At 35.9% G+C, this 18,301-nt stretch overlaps 1 protein-coding gene across 1 annotated transcript in view; it reads right to left on the reverse strand.

The window, feature by feature from the left end:
• Positions 1-18,301, reverse strand: part of ADGRV1 (adhesion G protein-coupled receptor V1) — a 275,402-nt gene that overhangs the window by 194,813 nt on the left and 62,288 nt on the right. The window contains exons 35-53 of the mRNA XM_075079982.1: positions 17,309-17,439; positions 16,939-17,038; positions 15,728-15,907; positions 14,033-14,196; positions 13,427-13,520; positions 12,791-12,820; positions 10,645-10,723; positions 9,873-10,011; positions 9,214-9,355; positions 8,529-8,791; positions 6,807-6,982; positions 5,984-6,108; positions 4,692-4,858; positions 4,465-4,608; positions 3,885-3,992; positions 3,152-3,404; positions 2,083-2,205; positions 1,467-1,689; positions 799-1,003 (exon numbers count right to left, since the gene is read on the reverse strand). Of these exons, the coding sequence (XP_074936083.1) occupies positions 799-1,003; positions 1,467-1,689; positions 2,083-2,205; positions 3,152-3,404; positions 3,885-3,992; positions 4,465-4,608; positions 4,692-4,858; positions 5,984-6,108; positions 6,807-6,982; positions 8,529-8,791; positions 9,214-9,355; positions 9,873-10,011; positions 10,645-10,723; positions 12,791-12,820; positions 13,427-13,520; positions 14,033-14,196; positions 15,728-15,907; positions 16,939-17,038; positions 17,309-17,439 (2,846 nt within the window). The remainder of the gene's footprint in view (positions 1-798; positions 1,004-1,466; positions 1,690-2,082; positions 2,206-3,151; positions 3,405-3,884; positions 3,993-4,464; positions 4,609-4,691; positions 4,859-5,983; positions 6,109-6,806; positions 6,983-8,528; positions 8,792-9,213; positions 9,356-9,872; positions 10,012-10,644; positions 10,724-12,790; positions 12,821-13,426; positions 13,521-14,032; positions 14,197-15,727; positions 15,908-16,938; positions 17,039-17,308; positions 17,440-18,301) is intronic.

The raw sequence follows: 18,301 nt of genomic DNA on the forward strand, positions 1-18,301 counted from the left end.
TACTCCAAGGTTTCATGGATGTAAGAGTTTAAAATGTCAGGCTTCTGTATCCTAAGAGAAAAAAATCCAGTGTTTTATTTTTGTTAGGGTTTTTTTTTAGTACAGTATTTTACATCCAAATCATATGAAGCAGATCACAAAGAAGTGGACCTTCAAGACAGACATGTTTCTAGTGCTGTTACTTTACTGTTATTCACCCTCACAAGACCATTTGCAACGTTTCATTTCAGTAACAACCCTTCTGTGTTTTATATTTTTATATCTTCAGTATGCATTTACTATATACCTGTCTAGGTAACTTCTACAGTGTTTGATGATTCAAGAATTAACCACTCCAAATAATACCTTCAGTCTGACATTTTTTCCAAATAAATTATTTTGGCCTGGCAGACTGGCTCATCTTGTGACACAACCAAATTAGTACCTTTTTCAGGGGAAAAGGGTCTTCAGATTTGTTTATTTAATTCCTTTGATTAACCAACCAGTAGCAACGCTGTGATGATATCATATATGCCACCTGAAAACTTAACTTTTAGGTTGTTGCAAAACCAAGCAGATAAACTAATGTGTTAATCTAAACATAAGGGGATTATAAAAATCTTACAATAGGGACAGACTGTGGAACTGATTTTCCACATAGTATCACTAAATGTATGTTAAAAAGCTTCTAACAGGTTGCTGCAAGACTTTAGAAAAAAAATCCTGACACATGCTCCAGTTTACAGTTTTAGTTAGTTTGTGTTCCATTATTCAGAAACTATATATACATATTATAATGATTTACCTTACAAGTTTTACCTGAGCAAATGCAATGACTCCGTAGGCATTGTCATTGGAAGGAATAATTATGTTAACAAAACCATGAACACCAATCTCTGCACCACCCTTAGGGTTTTTCAGCCACACTTTGAAGCATTCTTCCTCCTCTGGGATGATGTCATCCAAGATATTGACTGCTATCACAGCTTCCATGTCCCCAGGCTCAAATACCAATTCACCTGAACTAGCATAAAAACACACACATCAAATAATTATAAACTGAGGATAGCTGATTAATGAACTTGAATGCACTGCTGTAAATGAGCATTTTTGGAGCTAGAATTATTGTTTATATTCCTGAGGAAGTAAATGAGGTTTAAAGGTTGTCGGTTCTGTGTTGTTTTGGGATTTTTAAAAAAATTACAATAGGTCATAGAGTAACTGAAACTATTTATGCAAGTAATTTAATTTATCCTAAAGGAAAGCTTTAGAGAAATCAAGTCTGCAAGTCCTTTCTTGCCACGTTTTAAAGCCAGTTGTGAGGCTGTTTGACTTCAGGTTGTCTTAAACCTGTTAAAAATTCTCTTTAGTCTTAATAAGCACACCAGACACAGAAGTATATAAAGCTTTCCACTGTTACAAAAACAGTATCACAGAAAAAGAAACACAAGATCTGAGAGAAAGTTATATAAAACAAAAAAGCCTACCTGGGTATAAAATCTGACTGGTTGGAGATAGTGGTCAGCTCATAAATATGGGAGCTGGACTCTACAGACAGAGCAATCAAGCTCTTGCTGGAGTTCAGAGACCTTGCAGTAGCTGAAATGATATGATCTGCATATGGGGCTTCGAGCATTACAGAGAACTGGTTCTCTTCGGAGTTCCATGAATACAGCGCTGTTGTGTCCTTACCAGATAGGAGGATGTGAACTACATTGAGCAAGGAGGAGAAGAAATAAAAACTCAGTGGTATATTTAGAAGTTCTGCTTGTAATGCCAGAAATGCCCTTGGTAGCACAATGTTTATAGCAATTTTTAAAGTCTGATAAATAATTAAAAAAAAAAAAAAAAGCCGCACATATATTTCTGCAATTCCAGCATTATAAATTAGGATTGGAACAAATACTGTCATTTATACTGCCCAGGGAAGTAGCTGAGTCACCATCCCTGGAGGTATTTAAAAAATGTGTAGATGTGGTGCTGGGGACACGGTTTAGTGGTGGACTTGGCAGTGCTGGGTTAACGGTTGGACTCGATGATCTTAAAGGTCTTTCCCAACCTAAATGATTCTATGATTCCATGATACTCTGATTTAAGTCTTACCTAAACCTGAAGGAGGCATGAAAACATGGATGTTTCTTATAGCGCAGACTGGAAGAGACTGAAAGTGTCTAAAGGTAGACTGCCCTGTCTCCCAGATGAAAATTTCGGAAGAATTTCCAGATTCTACAAACGAGCAAAATGAAAAAACTTAAATTATTTTGCTGCCTCTTAGTTAAATTGTACACTGCTGGCTATTCAAAAGGCAGGGTTTGGCAGCTTTAATTATGAAGTGAGATCAGTTATCATATTTTCTTTTTTACGTGGTGCATAACTCCATGGTATGACTGATCTCCATGGGATGATTCATCCTCTAGCATCATCTCCTATGAGGCTGGGCTGGGAGAGCTGGGGTTGTTCAGGCTGGAGAAGAGAAGGCTGCAGGGAGACCTTTTTGTGGCCTTTCAGTACTTAAAGGGGGGCTGTAGGAAGGATGGGGGCAACCTCTTTAGCAAGGCCTGTTGTGACAGGATAAAGGGTGATGGTTTGAAACTAAAGGAGGGTAGATTTAGACTGGCTATAAGGAAAAATTTTTTACTATGAGGGTGGTGAAACCCTGGCCCAGGTTGCCTCAAGCGGTGGTGGATGCCCCATCCCTGGAAACATCCAGGGCAGGCTGGACGGGGCTCTGAGCGACCTGATCTGGTTGGAGATGTCCCTGCTCACTGCAGGGGGTCAGACTGGATGGCCTCTAAAGGTCCCTTCCAACCCAAACCATTCTGTGATTCTATGACTCTATGATTCTATTCTATGATTTGCTGACCAATGATCTTTGCATATCACAAAGCTTAGAAAAGCTTAGAAGAGGTGCCATCAGCAGCTAAATTGAGTTACTATTTCCTACTGTTCTTAGGAAAACATTTCATTAGTTTTGTAAGTATTTGAGAACAAATGCAATGGTTTTATTTTCTGAGGAGAAAACAGAAATTACTTGGATTAAATGCTTATCAGTGAATTGTCACTCCCCAGCAATACTTTAATCCCTACCTAAATTCCTTTACCCCAAATGCCTTTGCTACCAAACAAGCTAGCATATACTTCACAAACTCAGTGTTTGTCTTCTGCTAAATACCTTTTGCAATAATTAAATAGATATCAGATCCAGAAATCCAGGCCTCCATATGTTTTATTTCTTTTGCTGGTAATTGATGAAGATTCCTAAACTCATTATTCAACCACTGGTACAAAAGCATGTTCTGGGTGGTATTTGACAAAGAAACTAATAGGTACATAATGCCTCCTCTAGGAAACAAAGCTATGTTCAGAGCTCTGTAAAGTGGAAGTTGATGATGCAGAACAAATATATCTTTATTCCACTGGAAAACCTGTGGAAACATGAAATATTTTTTAAATTATATATTCATAATTAGCACCAAGAGAAGACAAATTAAGTATCACAGTGCAAAACTGGGAAGACTTATAGTGAACTGAATTCCTCATTTCTAAGGTGGACCCTAAGGTAGAAGCACACTAGTAGCTAACTACTGTACTGCAAGGAGCTGTGCCTGCTCTTCAGATGAGCAGGTTTATGTCAGAAGCTCTTTCTGTTCTTATGGACATTCAACGTGCTAGATTACAAAACAGAAATAACACTAGCAATAAAATAAAACCCAGTGTAAATTATATGTTAATGTAGAGAGTATTGCTACATTTTAAAAAGTATAGAATTTTAATTTATAAATCCATAATAGAAACATAATTTTTCAGAAATATATACTTATAAATTTTAATTTTCCCTTCATATTTCAAACTCAAAACTAACCAAAGTACCCCATCAAAGCCAGGGAAGACAAGTACATTCTAACCTGGATGGAACTGGAACTGCTTGTGTGGCTCACAAAAATCAAGTAGTCGTCTTCATCTACAGCAAAATGTTTCACATGTCTGGTATCCAGAATAGAGAGAGTCTGTATCTGTGAGGGAAATATGACAAAAATGGTGTTTGGAAATCACTTCAATGACAAGTTTATATACACGCTTATTTTTAAAAACTGCAAAATGACATATAAAACTATATATACAATATATTAAATTATATATTTGTAATTTTACAATTTTAAAAATATGTCAATATATGTGGCGTTGATTTACAAAATTAACATAACTTATCATACATTTTTCAGAAAATGTTCTATGACTTGATTGGTCCACAAATTCTTTCCTCACTTCCCAGTTCATTTTCCCCCATCCCCAAAATATACATATAAAAAAACAGTAGACAACCAGCTGTAAAAACTTACACCACTGCAGTCATGCAGAGTGTTAGGGCCCCAAGCTAGCTGAGCACAGAATGATTTTTTTTCTAAAATGTAGCTGGACTAGATGGCCTTCTGAGGTCCTTTTCATCCCCATTATTTTACGGTTTTATAAGTAAACCAGATTTACCTTCAACAGCCTGCGTCCAGGCACAAAAGTATACACACTGTTGTTGGAAGCTCCCTGCCTGGCTCCTCCATGAGTAATCACAAGGTAGGGAGAGGTATGGATTTGGAAGGAGACACAGCTCTTAGGATTCCACATACTGAAATTCTGAGAGAGGAATAAAAAAGAATAATCGAGACTTAAAAACCTTTATTAAATAGTATGGTTGGTGTTTGCAAGCAAACATTTACCTCGACAGGAACAAAAACTCCTTTCCACTGGTAGACAGTAGAAAACGTAGCTGGAGGCATACGCAACAAAACACCGTACAGGATTTCTCCTGATGTAAAGAAACACCAGCTAGACGCTGACTCTTCCACAAAACTTTGCAGGACAGACAGGACACCAATGCGACCCCCTGCAATATAGTAAAAGAAAATACTATTAATTCTTTAGGTCTTTTTCAATGTCATTTTCATTATTTACTTGCCCAAACCAGACCTACTATCAGAAATGTTGAAGTTGTCTCTAAACAGTTGGTATAAGCCTACATAAATGCACAAAACTGTTAGAGCACGGAAGGTGTAATGAGGGTTAAGCAATAAATTCTTCATATATTAGAACTGCATATGGCAATTCGAGTCTGATTCAGAATGATTCAGTTCGGAATTTAGCTAGTCAGAAAATTAGCTAGATAGCAAGCAGTAGAAAGTGGCAAAGAAACTACAAAATGTGTGTTTGTCCCCCTTTTCCCCCTCATAAGAATCAGCCACAGCACTAAGATTCTGAAATGGACTAAACCTTTCGACTGGTTACAGAAAAAAGCACTGCGTTGTCAGAACTCAACTTCAAGAGCTCCAACAGACTCCCAGTCCCAAACATAGGCTAGAGGAGGTGCTGAACCAGGCAGGGTATTCATCCGTGTTCAAAGCCAGGAATTTCCTTTTTTTGCCGTGTTAGTTTCAGTCTGGATTACTGAGTGGCTATGCAGGTATCAGTACTGGATCATCCATCAACCACAGATCAGCTTAGCATGGAAATGGGAACAAGTGGGCAGAGATGGAAGCATGGCTTCCTTCAATGGCAGTGCTAATCTGGACCAGATTAAGTGTTCGTGGAATTACAGCTGAGGCTCCCACAAACACATCTCAGTAGGCACACTGGGAGATACAGTAGAAACATGTGGTGGCATTTTTTCAAACTAAGGCTATGTAAAGTGTGCCTCTTATACTGTGTTGGAAAAATCAGAAGTTACAAGTAGTAAAAAACAGATTTTATTAAACAAAAGTGTATGGACAATAATGTTAATATAAGCAGCAAGGAGAGCAATACAGATTATTGAAACTCTGGCAGAAGTGGCTGACGATAAGGTGAGAGTTAAGCTCTTTTATCTAATGAATTTTGACATGCTCAGAGAAATATTAATGTGATCAAATCTGAATACGTGAATTTACATTCCAAGGTTACATCTGTATGTTTGGCTAGCCTCTCGCTATCTCCACTCTGACAAAAGCTGTGGACGCTCTCAATAAAGTGAACGTACTGATGCCAAATGCAGTATCCGACAACGTCTCCCACTCAACACTCACAGACACGTTGAGCCCATTACTCCGTGAAACTTTTAAATAAACCGTAGTGTTGGCTTCTTCGATTATGAGGAAATTTTTCCTAAATGTGCGAATTGTGAAAATAAAGAAAAAGATGTATAATTTTTACAGTACACAAATAAGATTCTTACAGTACAATTCCAATGTAGAATATATAGCAAAAATAACAAGGAAATATTAATAACTGTTTTTCCTATCTGACAGACTGATAACTACATTAATTAAAGTTGTCCAGAAGACCATGGCAAAATCATAGGAAATTCAACAAAATCTTAAACTAGCCTGAAATTTAACACACCATATGCATAGTTGAAGCTGAATGAGTTTTGCAAATGTCATTCCATATGGCTCATTTACTTCTGAAAAACAGCCCTGAGTGAAAGTATATTTTACACAAGCTTTAAAACAAAAATAAATTATAAAATCTATTACTCCCTAGGCACTGATCTGAGGTTTGGTGCTCTTAATATGGATTACTATTAGCAGAATGTTTAGGGACTAATGAATTACTGCTTTATTAAAAAATCCAGAGAGAAAATTGCATTTCTAATGATGACTAGTCCATTTTAAGTGTTTTTCTGTTCTTTTGTATAGCAGTAATAGTATTTGACAGATAGTATACTTTTCAAAATTACAAATGTTTTACAATTTAACTGCTGAATTTCTTTAAAGGGATTAATAAAATAAACAAAATTGTAGAGAGATACCATCTCTACTGAATATGAAAAATCTACTTTTAACAGATTCAGTGTTTAGTACCTATTTGTAACTGGGTAGATGCTGAAAAGCCCTAGCGGAGCCTGGTTCTGTAGTACTGTAATCATAGTTTGCACTCTTGTGCCTAGTCTGGCTCCTCCAGTTGGATTGAACAGGGTGACAACAAAGTGCTCATCCATTTCTGGTTCTTCATCCAGTATTGCAGAAATATGCAGTGTCTGACAGGGAAACAAGCGTAGAAAGTTATTGAGACTTAACAGCTAATGATGGCACAACCCTATCAGACCGTGCTAACGTTTCTGTTCTTTCACAGTACGCCTCTGGGTAGCACAGCAGGAGAATAGCAGCTCTTGAAACTGGAGAGGACAGAAGTGAGGCAAGTTCAGGCTGAAGTCCTAAAGTCATCCTGGTGACCTCCGTTGGTGCAACACTAAGACAAGCATACATCCTTTTTTTTTTTTTTTATTTCCTTCTCCTTTTTCCCCTGTCATCCTAGGACCCTCTGAAATGTAATAGTTTTTGATCCTTTTTTCATACTTCAGTTCTCTACTTATTTCACACATTCCTTGGTAATTCATAGTCCCTGTACAGCTGCCTGATCCCCTAATGCAGCTCAGCCAAGTAGGTTTTAACTTCAGTTGGTAGCTAAAACAGCTCCAGGGCAACAGTGCAATTCCACTACTGGTGCTGGGAAGAAAGAAGGTAAAAAGGCAAGAAGAGAAGGATATTTTAAATACTGTCTCTCTTTTTGATTTTGTTCCCTCTACTGCACCACTGTGGATGAGAATAGGATCCTCTCAAGGTGGTCTCAAATTAGCAGAGAGTTATCTAGAAGAGGTGTTTCACTATCATTTGGGGCTCACTGTCATCCTTCTCACTACCCAAACAGGCAAAAGTTACAGATGTAGACAGTTTTGCTATAGGAAAAAAAGTTAGTAATGATGGATCTAGAACTAAACTGGAGCTTACAACCTTTTATATCCCTGTTTACTTCTGCAATAAACCATATTTAGAGGCTGTTTTAAGAAGTCTTTGACTCCCCACAGATCTGCTCCGCTGGCCAGCACTGTGGTTCCAAATGCATTTGAGGTTCAGAAATTGAAAATGGTGTTCTAAGAAAGGTTTGTTCCAGATTCTATCCCCCTAGCCATAATATATTAAACTGTTACCAATCATAGCTTCACTGACAAAATAAAATAAAAAAACAACTGTCATTAAACTCCAGAAGGGTCAGGATTTCACAGACTTAGGAAGCTAGCTTATTTTCTAGCTGACATTCATGTGGGGACAGTACAGAGGAGGTGAAATTAATACTCCCAGAAGAAGTAATTTTCTATTCCAAAGACTCTGACAGCTGTTCACTTTATGCCTTTGTTGCAGTATTCTCTGTTCAGTTCAGACCAGCTGAAGTATCACATTACAGAACGGGATTTTTACTTCAACCTTAACTATTTCTGTTTGTAAAGTATCACTTCATTTCAAAATCTGTGTTTCAGCTACATGCTGAATACATACAAAGTTCCCATGCATATATAAACATTATATACCCATTATATTGTTTCCAATTTACCTGAACTATCACAAAGAGAGAAATATCTACCAAAGAACACATTTATGTGCTTTCCCACTCCCAAGACTAAATATGTTCTGAGAATGAAGGAAAACATAAGAAAAAATAAATACAGGAAAACCCACAGATATTTCTGAAATATTTCCAACAATTTCAAAAAAGCTTTCTTCACCTCCTTGGTAACTATCATTTACCTTGAATCTGACTCCCTCTTCCAGCACAATATATCCTTGAGAAGGGGTCAAATCCACTGATGCCTCTGAAGAATTAATTTCACTTACAAGATATTGAACAGTCACGGTGCCAAATATCCCCTGAGGAGGTTCTCTAATAATATTTAATACTGCAACACTTTCCATCAAATGGAGAGCTGTTTGCTCTCTTAGGAAGAAGTGATCGCTGTTATTGAATGACAAAACTCCATGGCCATCATCATTGGCAAGTATAGTAATTGTGGCTTTTGAGAAATAAATAATGGAAATATTCTTTAATTAACATAGTAAAATATAATTGTACATATATATAAATAAAAAATACACATAAACATAAATCCATGCTTCCTTTAGTGCATATATGATCTTTTATGTCTGTGATATTACTTGAAGAGAATATGTATTTTATCTAGGAAGATGTCTAGACAGGAAGAATCTAGACTGTCTCATTAAAAAGCTTACTTTCACACTTTTTAATTCCTTATTTTACATATTATCTTGGTAATTGCATAGATTTCATAGGGATGTTTAGGAACTTTCCAGAGGAGTATAAAGATCTACCATAGCAGGGAAATGGTGTTTTCTGAAATATGATTATTCAGAAGAATGACATTAAAATTACTGCCATACAATTCCAAAGAATGACAACGTCAAAACTAAGCTTTACCTGTTGTGTTCTCCCCTAATTCCAGCCCCAGAGAGGGATTTGTTAAAATTAACTGGAACTTCTCATCACGTTCAGGAATATCATCATCAAAAATCATAACAACAACAGATTTATTCCTTTCTCCATCAGCAAAAAAAAGAGTCTAGCATTGAAACACAGAAAGCATTGAATACTTAACAGCTGTTAATGGACACAGATTTTTCAACGAAGGTGTATAGAATTGTCTTAAATAGGAAGGAAGAGGAGGCAAGGAGAGGTATAACCTTTATGTCCCTTAAAGGCTGATTGAAACAGAAGTAAAAACATTCAGCACATTGCAGAATGAGGACAAGCAAGGGCAATTTACTTTGAAAGTTCTGTTGTAAAAAATATGAAACCTTATATGAAATCTTATATGCTCTTGTCTAAGCAAAACTGTATTTGAGATAGATGTTTGAAAGTTTACAATGTGTCTTACATTTAAAAATACTTCAGTATTTAAAAAGAAAGAAAGAGTAAAATGACTAATTTTATCTCATTCTGTTAAGATGATCAAAGCAATTGAGGCAAGTCGAAAAAAATCTAGCTGCGCTACTGATCATTTTGCAAATAAACAAGACGACATTCTTTTGAGGAAGCTGAAGGAATTAAAAGTACTAGATATAGAATTTGCTTCTTACCCTTGAGGTCACACTAAAATCCAAACCCAGCTGTGCCTCCAAATTTTGAGCATAAAAAAATACAGACACATTGCCATACGATCCTCTGTTTCGGTATGCCGTTATTGTCAGATTCCCGTGAGATTCATTAAGTTCAAAACTAGAATAAAAAGAAGAAAAATCCTCAGTGCTCACTAAGCACGTTCTTTTGAAGAAGATGGTAGATAGCCGTTACATTTTCACTTCAAATCATTCCCTCTGCTTTATAAGAAAAAGGCATCATTACAGTATCAGCACCATTACAATTGTCTAATACAACTTTTTTACCTTTGTTTCTTATCTAAATGGAATTAAGCTATAGGAGGTTGTGCATTTTCATGCTTATTAGTGGCAGATGAAGCCTGTCTATGTTCATGGACATCTTCTTCCTAGCTCCTGAAAATTAGTGAGAGAAAAGGTCTGGGAGATGCCAGTGTGTGTGTTTACATGGACACAGAGGCTGGAACACTGGATGGAGGCTGGGGGAGTGATGGAAGTTCGCAACATAAAAAGACAGCAGTGAGAGTAAGTACATGGTAGCAAAAGATTTCTGAGTAAACATACTGTAAATGTTGTTTTTCAGAGTGGGAATTACCTTACGCTTTCCAGTTCTACTGAACTGAATGATGTTTTGCCATCTCAGAGATCTGGCCCTGTTTTTAATGGGAGTTTTACTGTTAACTGAAAATGCAAATAATTGGGCAACCCCAATCACCAACAGAAACAGTGACCTCTTCAAGGAGACAAGACTTACTTGGTACTTTCCCATTCAATTACGCCACTTACTCCATCGTTAGCGTCAATGATAATTTGAGAGGCTAAACCTTCTACATCTAAAATGGAAAACAGAAGGACAAAATTGAAAGAACAATGAAGTCCCTTTTCATGGTTTTCAAGAATAATAGAAGCATTTCTTACATCTCTACTAATATTGCAGAAGAAATACATAATTTTCTGTTTCCAAAATGTGGAGAAGAAAATGGTAGTGTGCAATATAACTGGAAAGTTACTTACTACCTTACTATTAGAACGGCAGCACAGTATCCTGAATTACCACTGTTACATTTAATAATGCATACAAAAAAGACTAAAGAAAATTTAAAAAGCAAAACACAGCACAGAAAAAATCGGCAATACCAAAAGCAAGATTTGTCATGGAATCTTAATTTAACTTCATTTTGTGTGTTTATTTTATGTGTTTATTACGATGACATTCAACATTTTGCAGACTGTGCCATTCTGAATATGGGAAGGAAAATGAGTAAGAAAGAACAATAAATAATCCAGTACTTCATCTCCTATCCATGTTCCAGTGCCTGATCATAAACCTTACTGGCACATAGCTCAGATTCTGCTACAAATACAGAATTATTAATTTCTTTGTAGGCTGTTTATGTACTGTAACATTCTATTGCTCCACAAAGACTTATGTATCTTCACAGTAACCCTGACAGATTATTGAAGGTATTGCACTGTGAAAATACTGACTAATAGATTAATGCCAGAAATGTCCGCTAATTTCAGGGACCAGAACTTGACAGTCAGAACTTGATTCTTCTGAGAAAATAGTGCCTTAACTTGTTCAGACAACAGCACCACATGACTACCTTAATTTACTTCAACTTATTTTTAATAGACTTAAGAAGAAACTAATGACAGTTTCTACAACTAAACTAATCTCACTGAATCTGTAGCAAATATACTATATTTAGGTCCATAGGAAAGATTTCTATCAGTTCAGATAAAACTGAATAAAAGTAAAAGGTCATTGCCATGAATCCAAACTTGTCACCATGAGGTAGTGATGAAGATTAGCAGTAGCTGCAAAATCTTTGCACAAAGAGCAGAAATGTTCCTGAGGTTTAGTAATCCAGAGGGAGTGCTAGTGATTACAGACTTTCAGCTTCACTCCTACCCTGGACTTTCCCTCGTCCTGTCATAGTCAGATCAGTTCACCCAGGATCTGTAATACTTTGCTTTCAACATCACACCTCTTCTTTCATATCTGGCATCCTTCCCCTCCCCTGATGCCCCCCTGCACCCCTCCGCCAACCTAGCTCTTTCTTGTATCCACTAAGTTTATTCCTTTTTCCTTCATCATTCTCAGCTGTTGATCATTTTCCTTTTTTTTAAATTCCTTGCACTTTTGTTTTTGAGTGAGGCTCGCCCTTCCACCTCTTCTAGAACATGGGAGCAAGAGGAGCAAGAAGAAAACAGAACTGTCTTTATGCAGGCTGTTCCTGCTCCTGATCAGTGAAGCCTCACATCAGAAATGAAGGTCACTTAAGTTCAGTGTGACCAAGTCTACATCACAGACATACCAGATTTACTCCACATATTGCACACACATGCCCATGACAATAACAGCACATGCAATATATTCCAGATGTGTAGGATTGACTGCACATGCCTGTATCATGTGCAGAACGCCCATCTCTCTTGATATGAGACACCTCCTAGGAATACTTCAAATATCTTGTATAAGGTATGGGATTGCTAGAAATCCTAAACAAATGCATTGCACCAATAAGGAGTTAAATTGTCAGTTATAACAAATCAAAATATACCAAGAGGGAAAACAAGCTTAGAAAATAGTCTGATAACAGAATTTGTAGTGGGATTTTACAATGAGGACAAATTATTGCCTTGTGGGTTGAAACTATTATCTGTTCATCCTAAACACATTTAACGCAATGCAGATATCGCAGCAGGGTTGAACAGTCACTATTCAAGGAGACTGCCAATCTGTTAGGACAGAAGGTGAGACTATACAGCACTCAGCACAGTTTGGTTCACAAGAATCCTTTGTAATTATATGTCACTTTTCTTATGTTTTAGATTTTAGGCTCAACTAATCACAGCTCAGTCTCTACAAATCAGCAATGAGTCTTCCAAGTTACCTTTCAGTCTGTAACGAATTAACTCAGTCACTTCTATAGGCATGCAAAGAAAAGGGAAAAGAGTCAAAGATGATGTTAGAAAGAATCAGTGTTAACTAGTCTGTAGTACCACAAGATAATCCAACTGCCCTTGAAGACAACGGCAGCTATGCTACTGAATTCAGAAGCAGAATGAGGAGATAATTAAGCAAATGATAAATGAAGTTTACTGGAAGAGTAGGAAAATCATAGGACATGACTCCTAAAAGTAGATCTCATAAAGAGTAATAAAGACACTTTTAAAAGTGTGAACAATGTAATCCCATAAAGTAAGTTTTTTGATATTTTTGTTTCCATTACGTACTTTGTAAATGAAAATCAGGTTAAGACGCTGCCAATAAAACTTTTCAGATAATTTTGCTCTCCAAGTATTAATTACTAACTCTTCCATGAAAACTGCCTTATAATTTTTAGATAAACTAAAAAAGTAAGAAGCAACTGTAAAATGAATATGTTTGGTATTCTTTCAGAACACCCTGTCTCATATTGGCATAGTAAGCAAGTAAGCAGACTAACAATAATATGCCAGAGTCATAAAATCTGAATGCAACTCATATAAATGGAAACCCAAAGGTAATTCCATGTAAGTTGTTTTACCCAGCCTAGGTGGGGATGAAGTTGAATGATTCATGATTAGTTCCACTGAAGTTAAATTAACCAAGAAGAATTCTTGCACCTCTGGTACATCATCCTGCAAAACACAAATTCAGTACATCCCCTTTTCATTTTCCTTTAAGACACTGTCACAGAAGTCACCAAAAAGCAACACACTAGAAGTCTCTAATTCTATAGCAACACTAGAACTAATTCATTTTTCAATTTTCCTGAAAGACTTTTGTAGGGTGTAAAATTGATTATCTTGAATGAATGATGAATTAAGACATTATATTTCATGAAAAAGAGTCTGTGGTGGCACTAAACTATTCTTGTAAATAAAGTAAGTGCCTGTAGCAAGCAAAGAATTACAGTGTTCTGAATATCAGACAGTAAAGTCTTAATGAGACAGATAAATTTCGTTTATGCACAGGTAGAGCTCCTTCCTTTTATTATTCGTTTTCCTGTGATTTTAAGATAAACTGTCTTTGTAGATGGCGATGAAATATATAGCTTCAAGTAACATATAGGTTGCAAGCTTTAGGTTCCAAAATATTCCTCTTCTGATCTCATACAGATCAGTATAGAACAAAGGGGTTTAGAGTTTACCTCTAGAACAGTAATATTAATGGCAGCAGATGTGTCTCCTTCTTCCAAAACCAGTGAGCCAGAAACAGATATATAATCAGCTCCCGGTTCAGCCAAGGTCCCTTCTGTCTGATTACTTAAAGTGAGCAATCCTGGAACTGTGGCATACGTAACATTGATGGCACCTGTTCAATTTGTGACAAAAAAACACAATTTTTCAATTCTTACGCAATGCTCACTGGAATAAAGAAAAGAGATCAGGTCCTCCCCCACAAAATGGCAAGACTAACTGCAAAACAGAGAGTTTAAAAGGTTATTCTAAAGCCAATGGAACTTTGTTATTTTTAATGTGCTTTCAGTACAGTCTTTGGTGATTTGTCCAACACCTCAAAAAGCATTAAGACCAAACATACTCAGGTGTTTGTGGTGCTGTGGACCGCAAATACTATACTGCTGAAGTACTACCTGGGACATCTAATGTATAACTAATATCAGGTTTGGTGCCAAGGGAAGTAGAATGTTTCAGGAACGACTGATATCTGAGAAAGGCTCTAAAGACAGTGCTGGGAAATACAGCTTAATATATCTACTCTCCTTCCCAGCCAGATTGACATAGATTTCAATAAAGAATAAAATTAGAGGACAACTGATAAATGATACCAAGGGGAAAAGTTAGACAAAATTTTTTAAAAATAAAGCCATGTCTCGCTAATCTGCCAGGGTAAGTCAAGTGGCAAATGTAAAGAGACCCTGGAGATAAAATGACAGATGAAACTCATAGTTAGTCTGAATAAAATAAATTATAAATTATAAAAGGATCTTAGTTTTAACAAATAGTGATGGAGTTTAATTTAAGTAAGAGACCTTACTTTTACTATGCATACCTATCTTAAAGCATTAGTTTCCTGAGTAGTGTTTCAAAGTAAATTAGATACTGATTGATATTAAAAAAGAAATGGGAAAACATAGAAATGTCATTAAAATGCCTCTACAAATCTGTGGTGTGTCCAGATCTTGAATATTGGTTGTAACTGGTCACTTCACTTCAAAATAGATACAACAAAAGAAACTAAGAGGGGTTATCGCTGAGGTCTAAATGTAGTCTGAAAAGGTAAACAGAAAATTATTACACGTGTTGTGTCACAATACAAGTTGAAATCCTCAGGCAACAAACACAAGAAAATACTTTTGGACAAAGTACATTACTGAATTTTGGAATTAAGTACCACTTAATTTTATGGATGTTAAAAGACAAATAGATTTAAAAAGGAATAAGAAATTCTCAGAGGAGACATAAACTGAATTCAGTGGTCCAAATGCTACTTTATCCACAGGACATTGTTAAGCTGTCGACTTCTGGAACTTCTGAGAGGAAATATGTGGGAACGACTGTTCCATACAAGCTCCTTTTCTCCTGTTTTTTATTTCTTCTGAAGAGACTAACACTTTGAGACAGACTCAGTAGACATAAAGGTAGTAACCTTAATAGCAGCTAGTTACGTCACAGCTCCCAGACTCCTTGCTGTGGAAATGAGGGCTACGGCTCCAGTTTTAACTAACACTTTGTTTCCAAGCATGCAGTAAGAAGCTTAGAAGTTCTGAAAATACCAACTGTACCCAAGATTTTTCAAAATTTCCAGCCTCCCTGTCATGGCTTTCCTTCACCTAATGATTACCAAAACAAAACTTCCTTTCTCTTGGAGTTAATATACAAACCTAGAGATCCAAATTCTCTGTTAATATAAAGCTGAACTGTTTTGTTTTCCTCTGGAATTAAAATGACCCTTGATGGGGAAGCAAAATTCAAGACTCCATGTGGTTCATCACTAGCTTCTACTGTCAGAACAGCTTCATATCCTTGACTATCCAAAACAGCAGCACCTGAAGAAGAAACTCCTACAAAAGAATCAGTGGATTGCAGTCAATAAAGTATTATGCAACTAATTTTTTTTTGTCTAATATTACTGCAATTGTTACATTCATATGACAGTCAGTAACAGTGCTCACTGAAGTTTATGGATGGTGTGGAATGTATATAGATATATATACATTCTGTACGAAATGCAGGAACATACAACAGAAATTATATGCATGCTAAGTATAGAGTCACAAAAACTTATTAAGAAATGAGAAAATTTAATGGGCCAGTGCCAAATATCAACTTCCCTAAACTTTCTCTCTTGTAAAAGGGGAGAGAAAGTTTTCCCAGGAATTAACTCCAGAAGTTAAAATTATGTTCAACTTCTCAATCATTCCATTGAGAAATTATTCCCTTTCCTAAGAGCTGCCTTGATGAATAATTGTTGGTGTGTCAGTTGATGCTTATCCTGACAGATTAGAGTCAACAAATGAGTCTGCCAAGTTGGTAAGGCACCGAGCCGCAACACAATCCGTGTCAACTTAGTTGGTGTTTAGACGTTAATTTCAGTTTAACAAAGGGTATTTTCAGAAGGGATGCAGTTTCATGCTTCTTTTCTCATTGTAATTTGAATGGCAAGAATAAAACATTCTGACCTCCTCGAATTCAGAGACAGATCAGAAAGTCAGCTTGTGGCATGACAATATTGCTTTAAAAGATAAAAATATCCACTTATTTCATGGCAACTATATCCAGGATACATTAGCAAGCTCAAGTTTGCATTCAGTTAAAGGGAAGAAAATAACCATTGAATGAAACAGGCAGAGTTAAATCAGGATTAAAACCAATTGAAGAAAACTGCAAAGACACTGTTGATTTTATATATATATACACACACATATACACAGAAGGATCGAGCTTATTTTAATAAAATGTGAATGAACTTTGCATAGTTTACACCAGTTGCAGTATGTTTAGTCCTACACCTCCAAAATGGATTAATACATACAAAAATATTACACTACTAAATGGTAGTTTTAAGATATAGCAGGCTATAGCTCTGCATTACCTTCTGTTTTGATGTTGTATAGGATGATCTGGTATTCTTCTTTTTCTTCAGGAATGTGGTCATCCAGCAAGTGAACGTACAATGTTATATTCAATGTCTCCTATTTATTTATTGACAAAGTGATTAGTCATTACTATGAAAAATCCAAGTGATATCACTGTATCATATGTATTTTGAACAACAGCTTTAACAAATGTAAAGTCAGAGTACCAAAAACTATAAAATCCCTCCAGTTTAGAACTCCAAGAGTAAAGGAGCAAGTAAATAATCAGGTCAAGAAACAAAGACCGCGATAAAAGCGCCTTTGTTTCTCAGCTCTGTTCTAATTACAATACACTCCTGTAGCCATTAACTTTGCTTATGGACTTACCTCAGGAAAAAAGAGTATTCCAGAATAGTTTTCAAAATTTTGTTTTACGTTATGCCCGACTATCTTCCATTCAACAGTAACATTTCCCAGTCCTGGGGCAGTTCTTACAATATGGAATTGCAGTTGTTCTCCTAGGAACAAAGGGTAAGATGCAATGTGTTGGGTTTTCCTCTCCTACATATCAATTATAAAAATGAGAAGCCAAAAACATGCATCACAGTCAAAACAGTTTTTCTGAAAGACATTCATACTTTTAATAGTGAGCTTCACAGTAGTTATATAACACATTTGTTTTTAATAGTGAAACAAAAAACCTTAAACTCTTTCATCCTGGGTCTGTCTGGTTTTAATTCACTCTTGGAAAGAACTATCAAAATATGAGGGGACCTGGTACAGATTAATAACTTAGGAAATAAATGCCCATCAAAACACGCACAAACAGAAGAGCAATAGCTGTCTGTGAACTACACAAAATAGTAAATGCTGTATGTAGCAGCTATAACACTACAAACAGTTTTCTACAACAGCTAAAACTGGCAAGGAATATACATTGTCCTAGTATTTGCAGTGTCTTATGACTTTACATAGTGCATGAAGAAGAATGCTTGTAATTACGTTAAGTTCAATTTATGTGAGTTTGAACTTACAAATAACATCAGTGTTAGAAAATAAAATATCCAGAAAATGTTAATTTTTAAAAAATTATAATTTTAAAAACAAAGCACTTAAAACTAAAATATTAGTATTTAATAATTTATAATTTAAATTTTTATAATTCATTATAATTTCTGGGACAATCAGTATGAATTGACAATGTGCATCTATAAGAAGCAGTTATAGTATTTTTCACACTCATAACATTTAACCCAATAGCCACTTTAATTAAAAAGAGCAAACTCCTCAGAAAGCTTTGTAAAATTTAGAAATATTATATCACTTACATAACATTAAATGTTTATATAGATTTCTAAAGTTTATATAGTTTATGTATAT

This window comes from Phalacrocorax aristotelis, chromosome Z (assembly GCF_949628215.1).
Source record: "Phalacrocorax aristotelis chromosome Z, bGulAri2.1, whole genome shotgun sequence".
Taxonomy (NCBI): domain Eukaryota; kingdom Metazoa; phylum Chordata; class Aves; order Suliformes; family Phalacrocoracidae; genus Phalacrocorax; species Phalacrocorax aristotelis.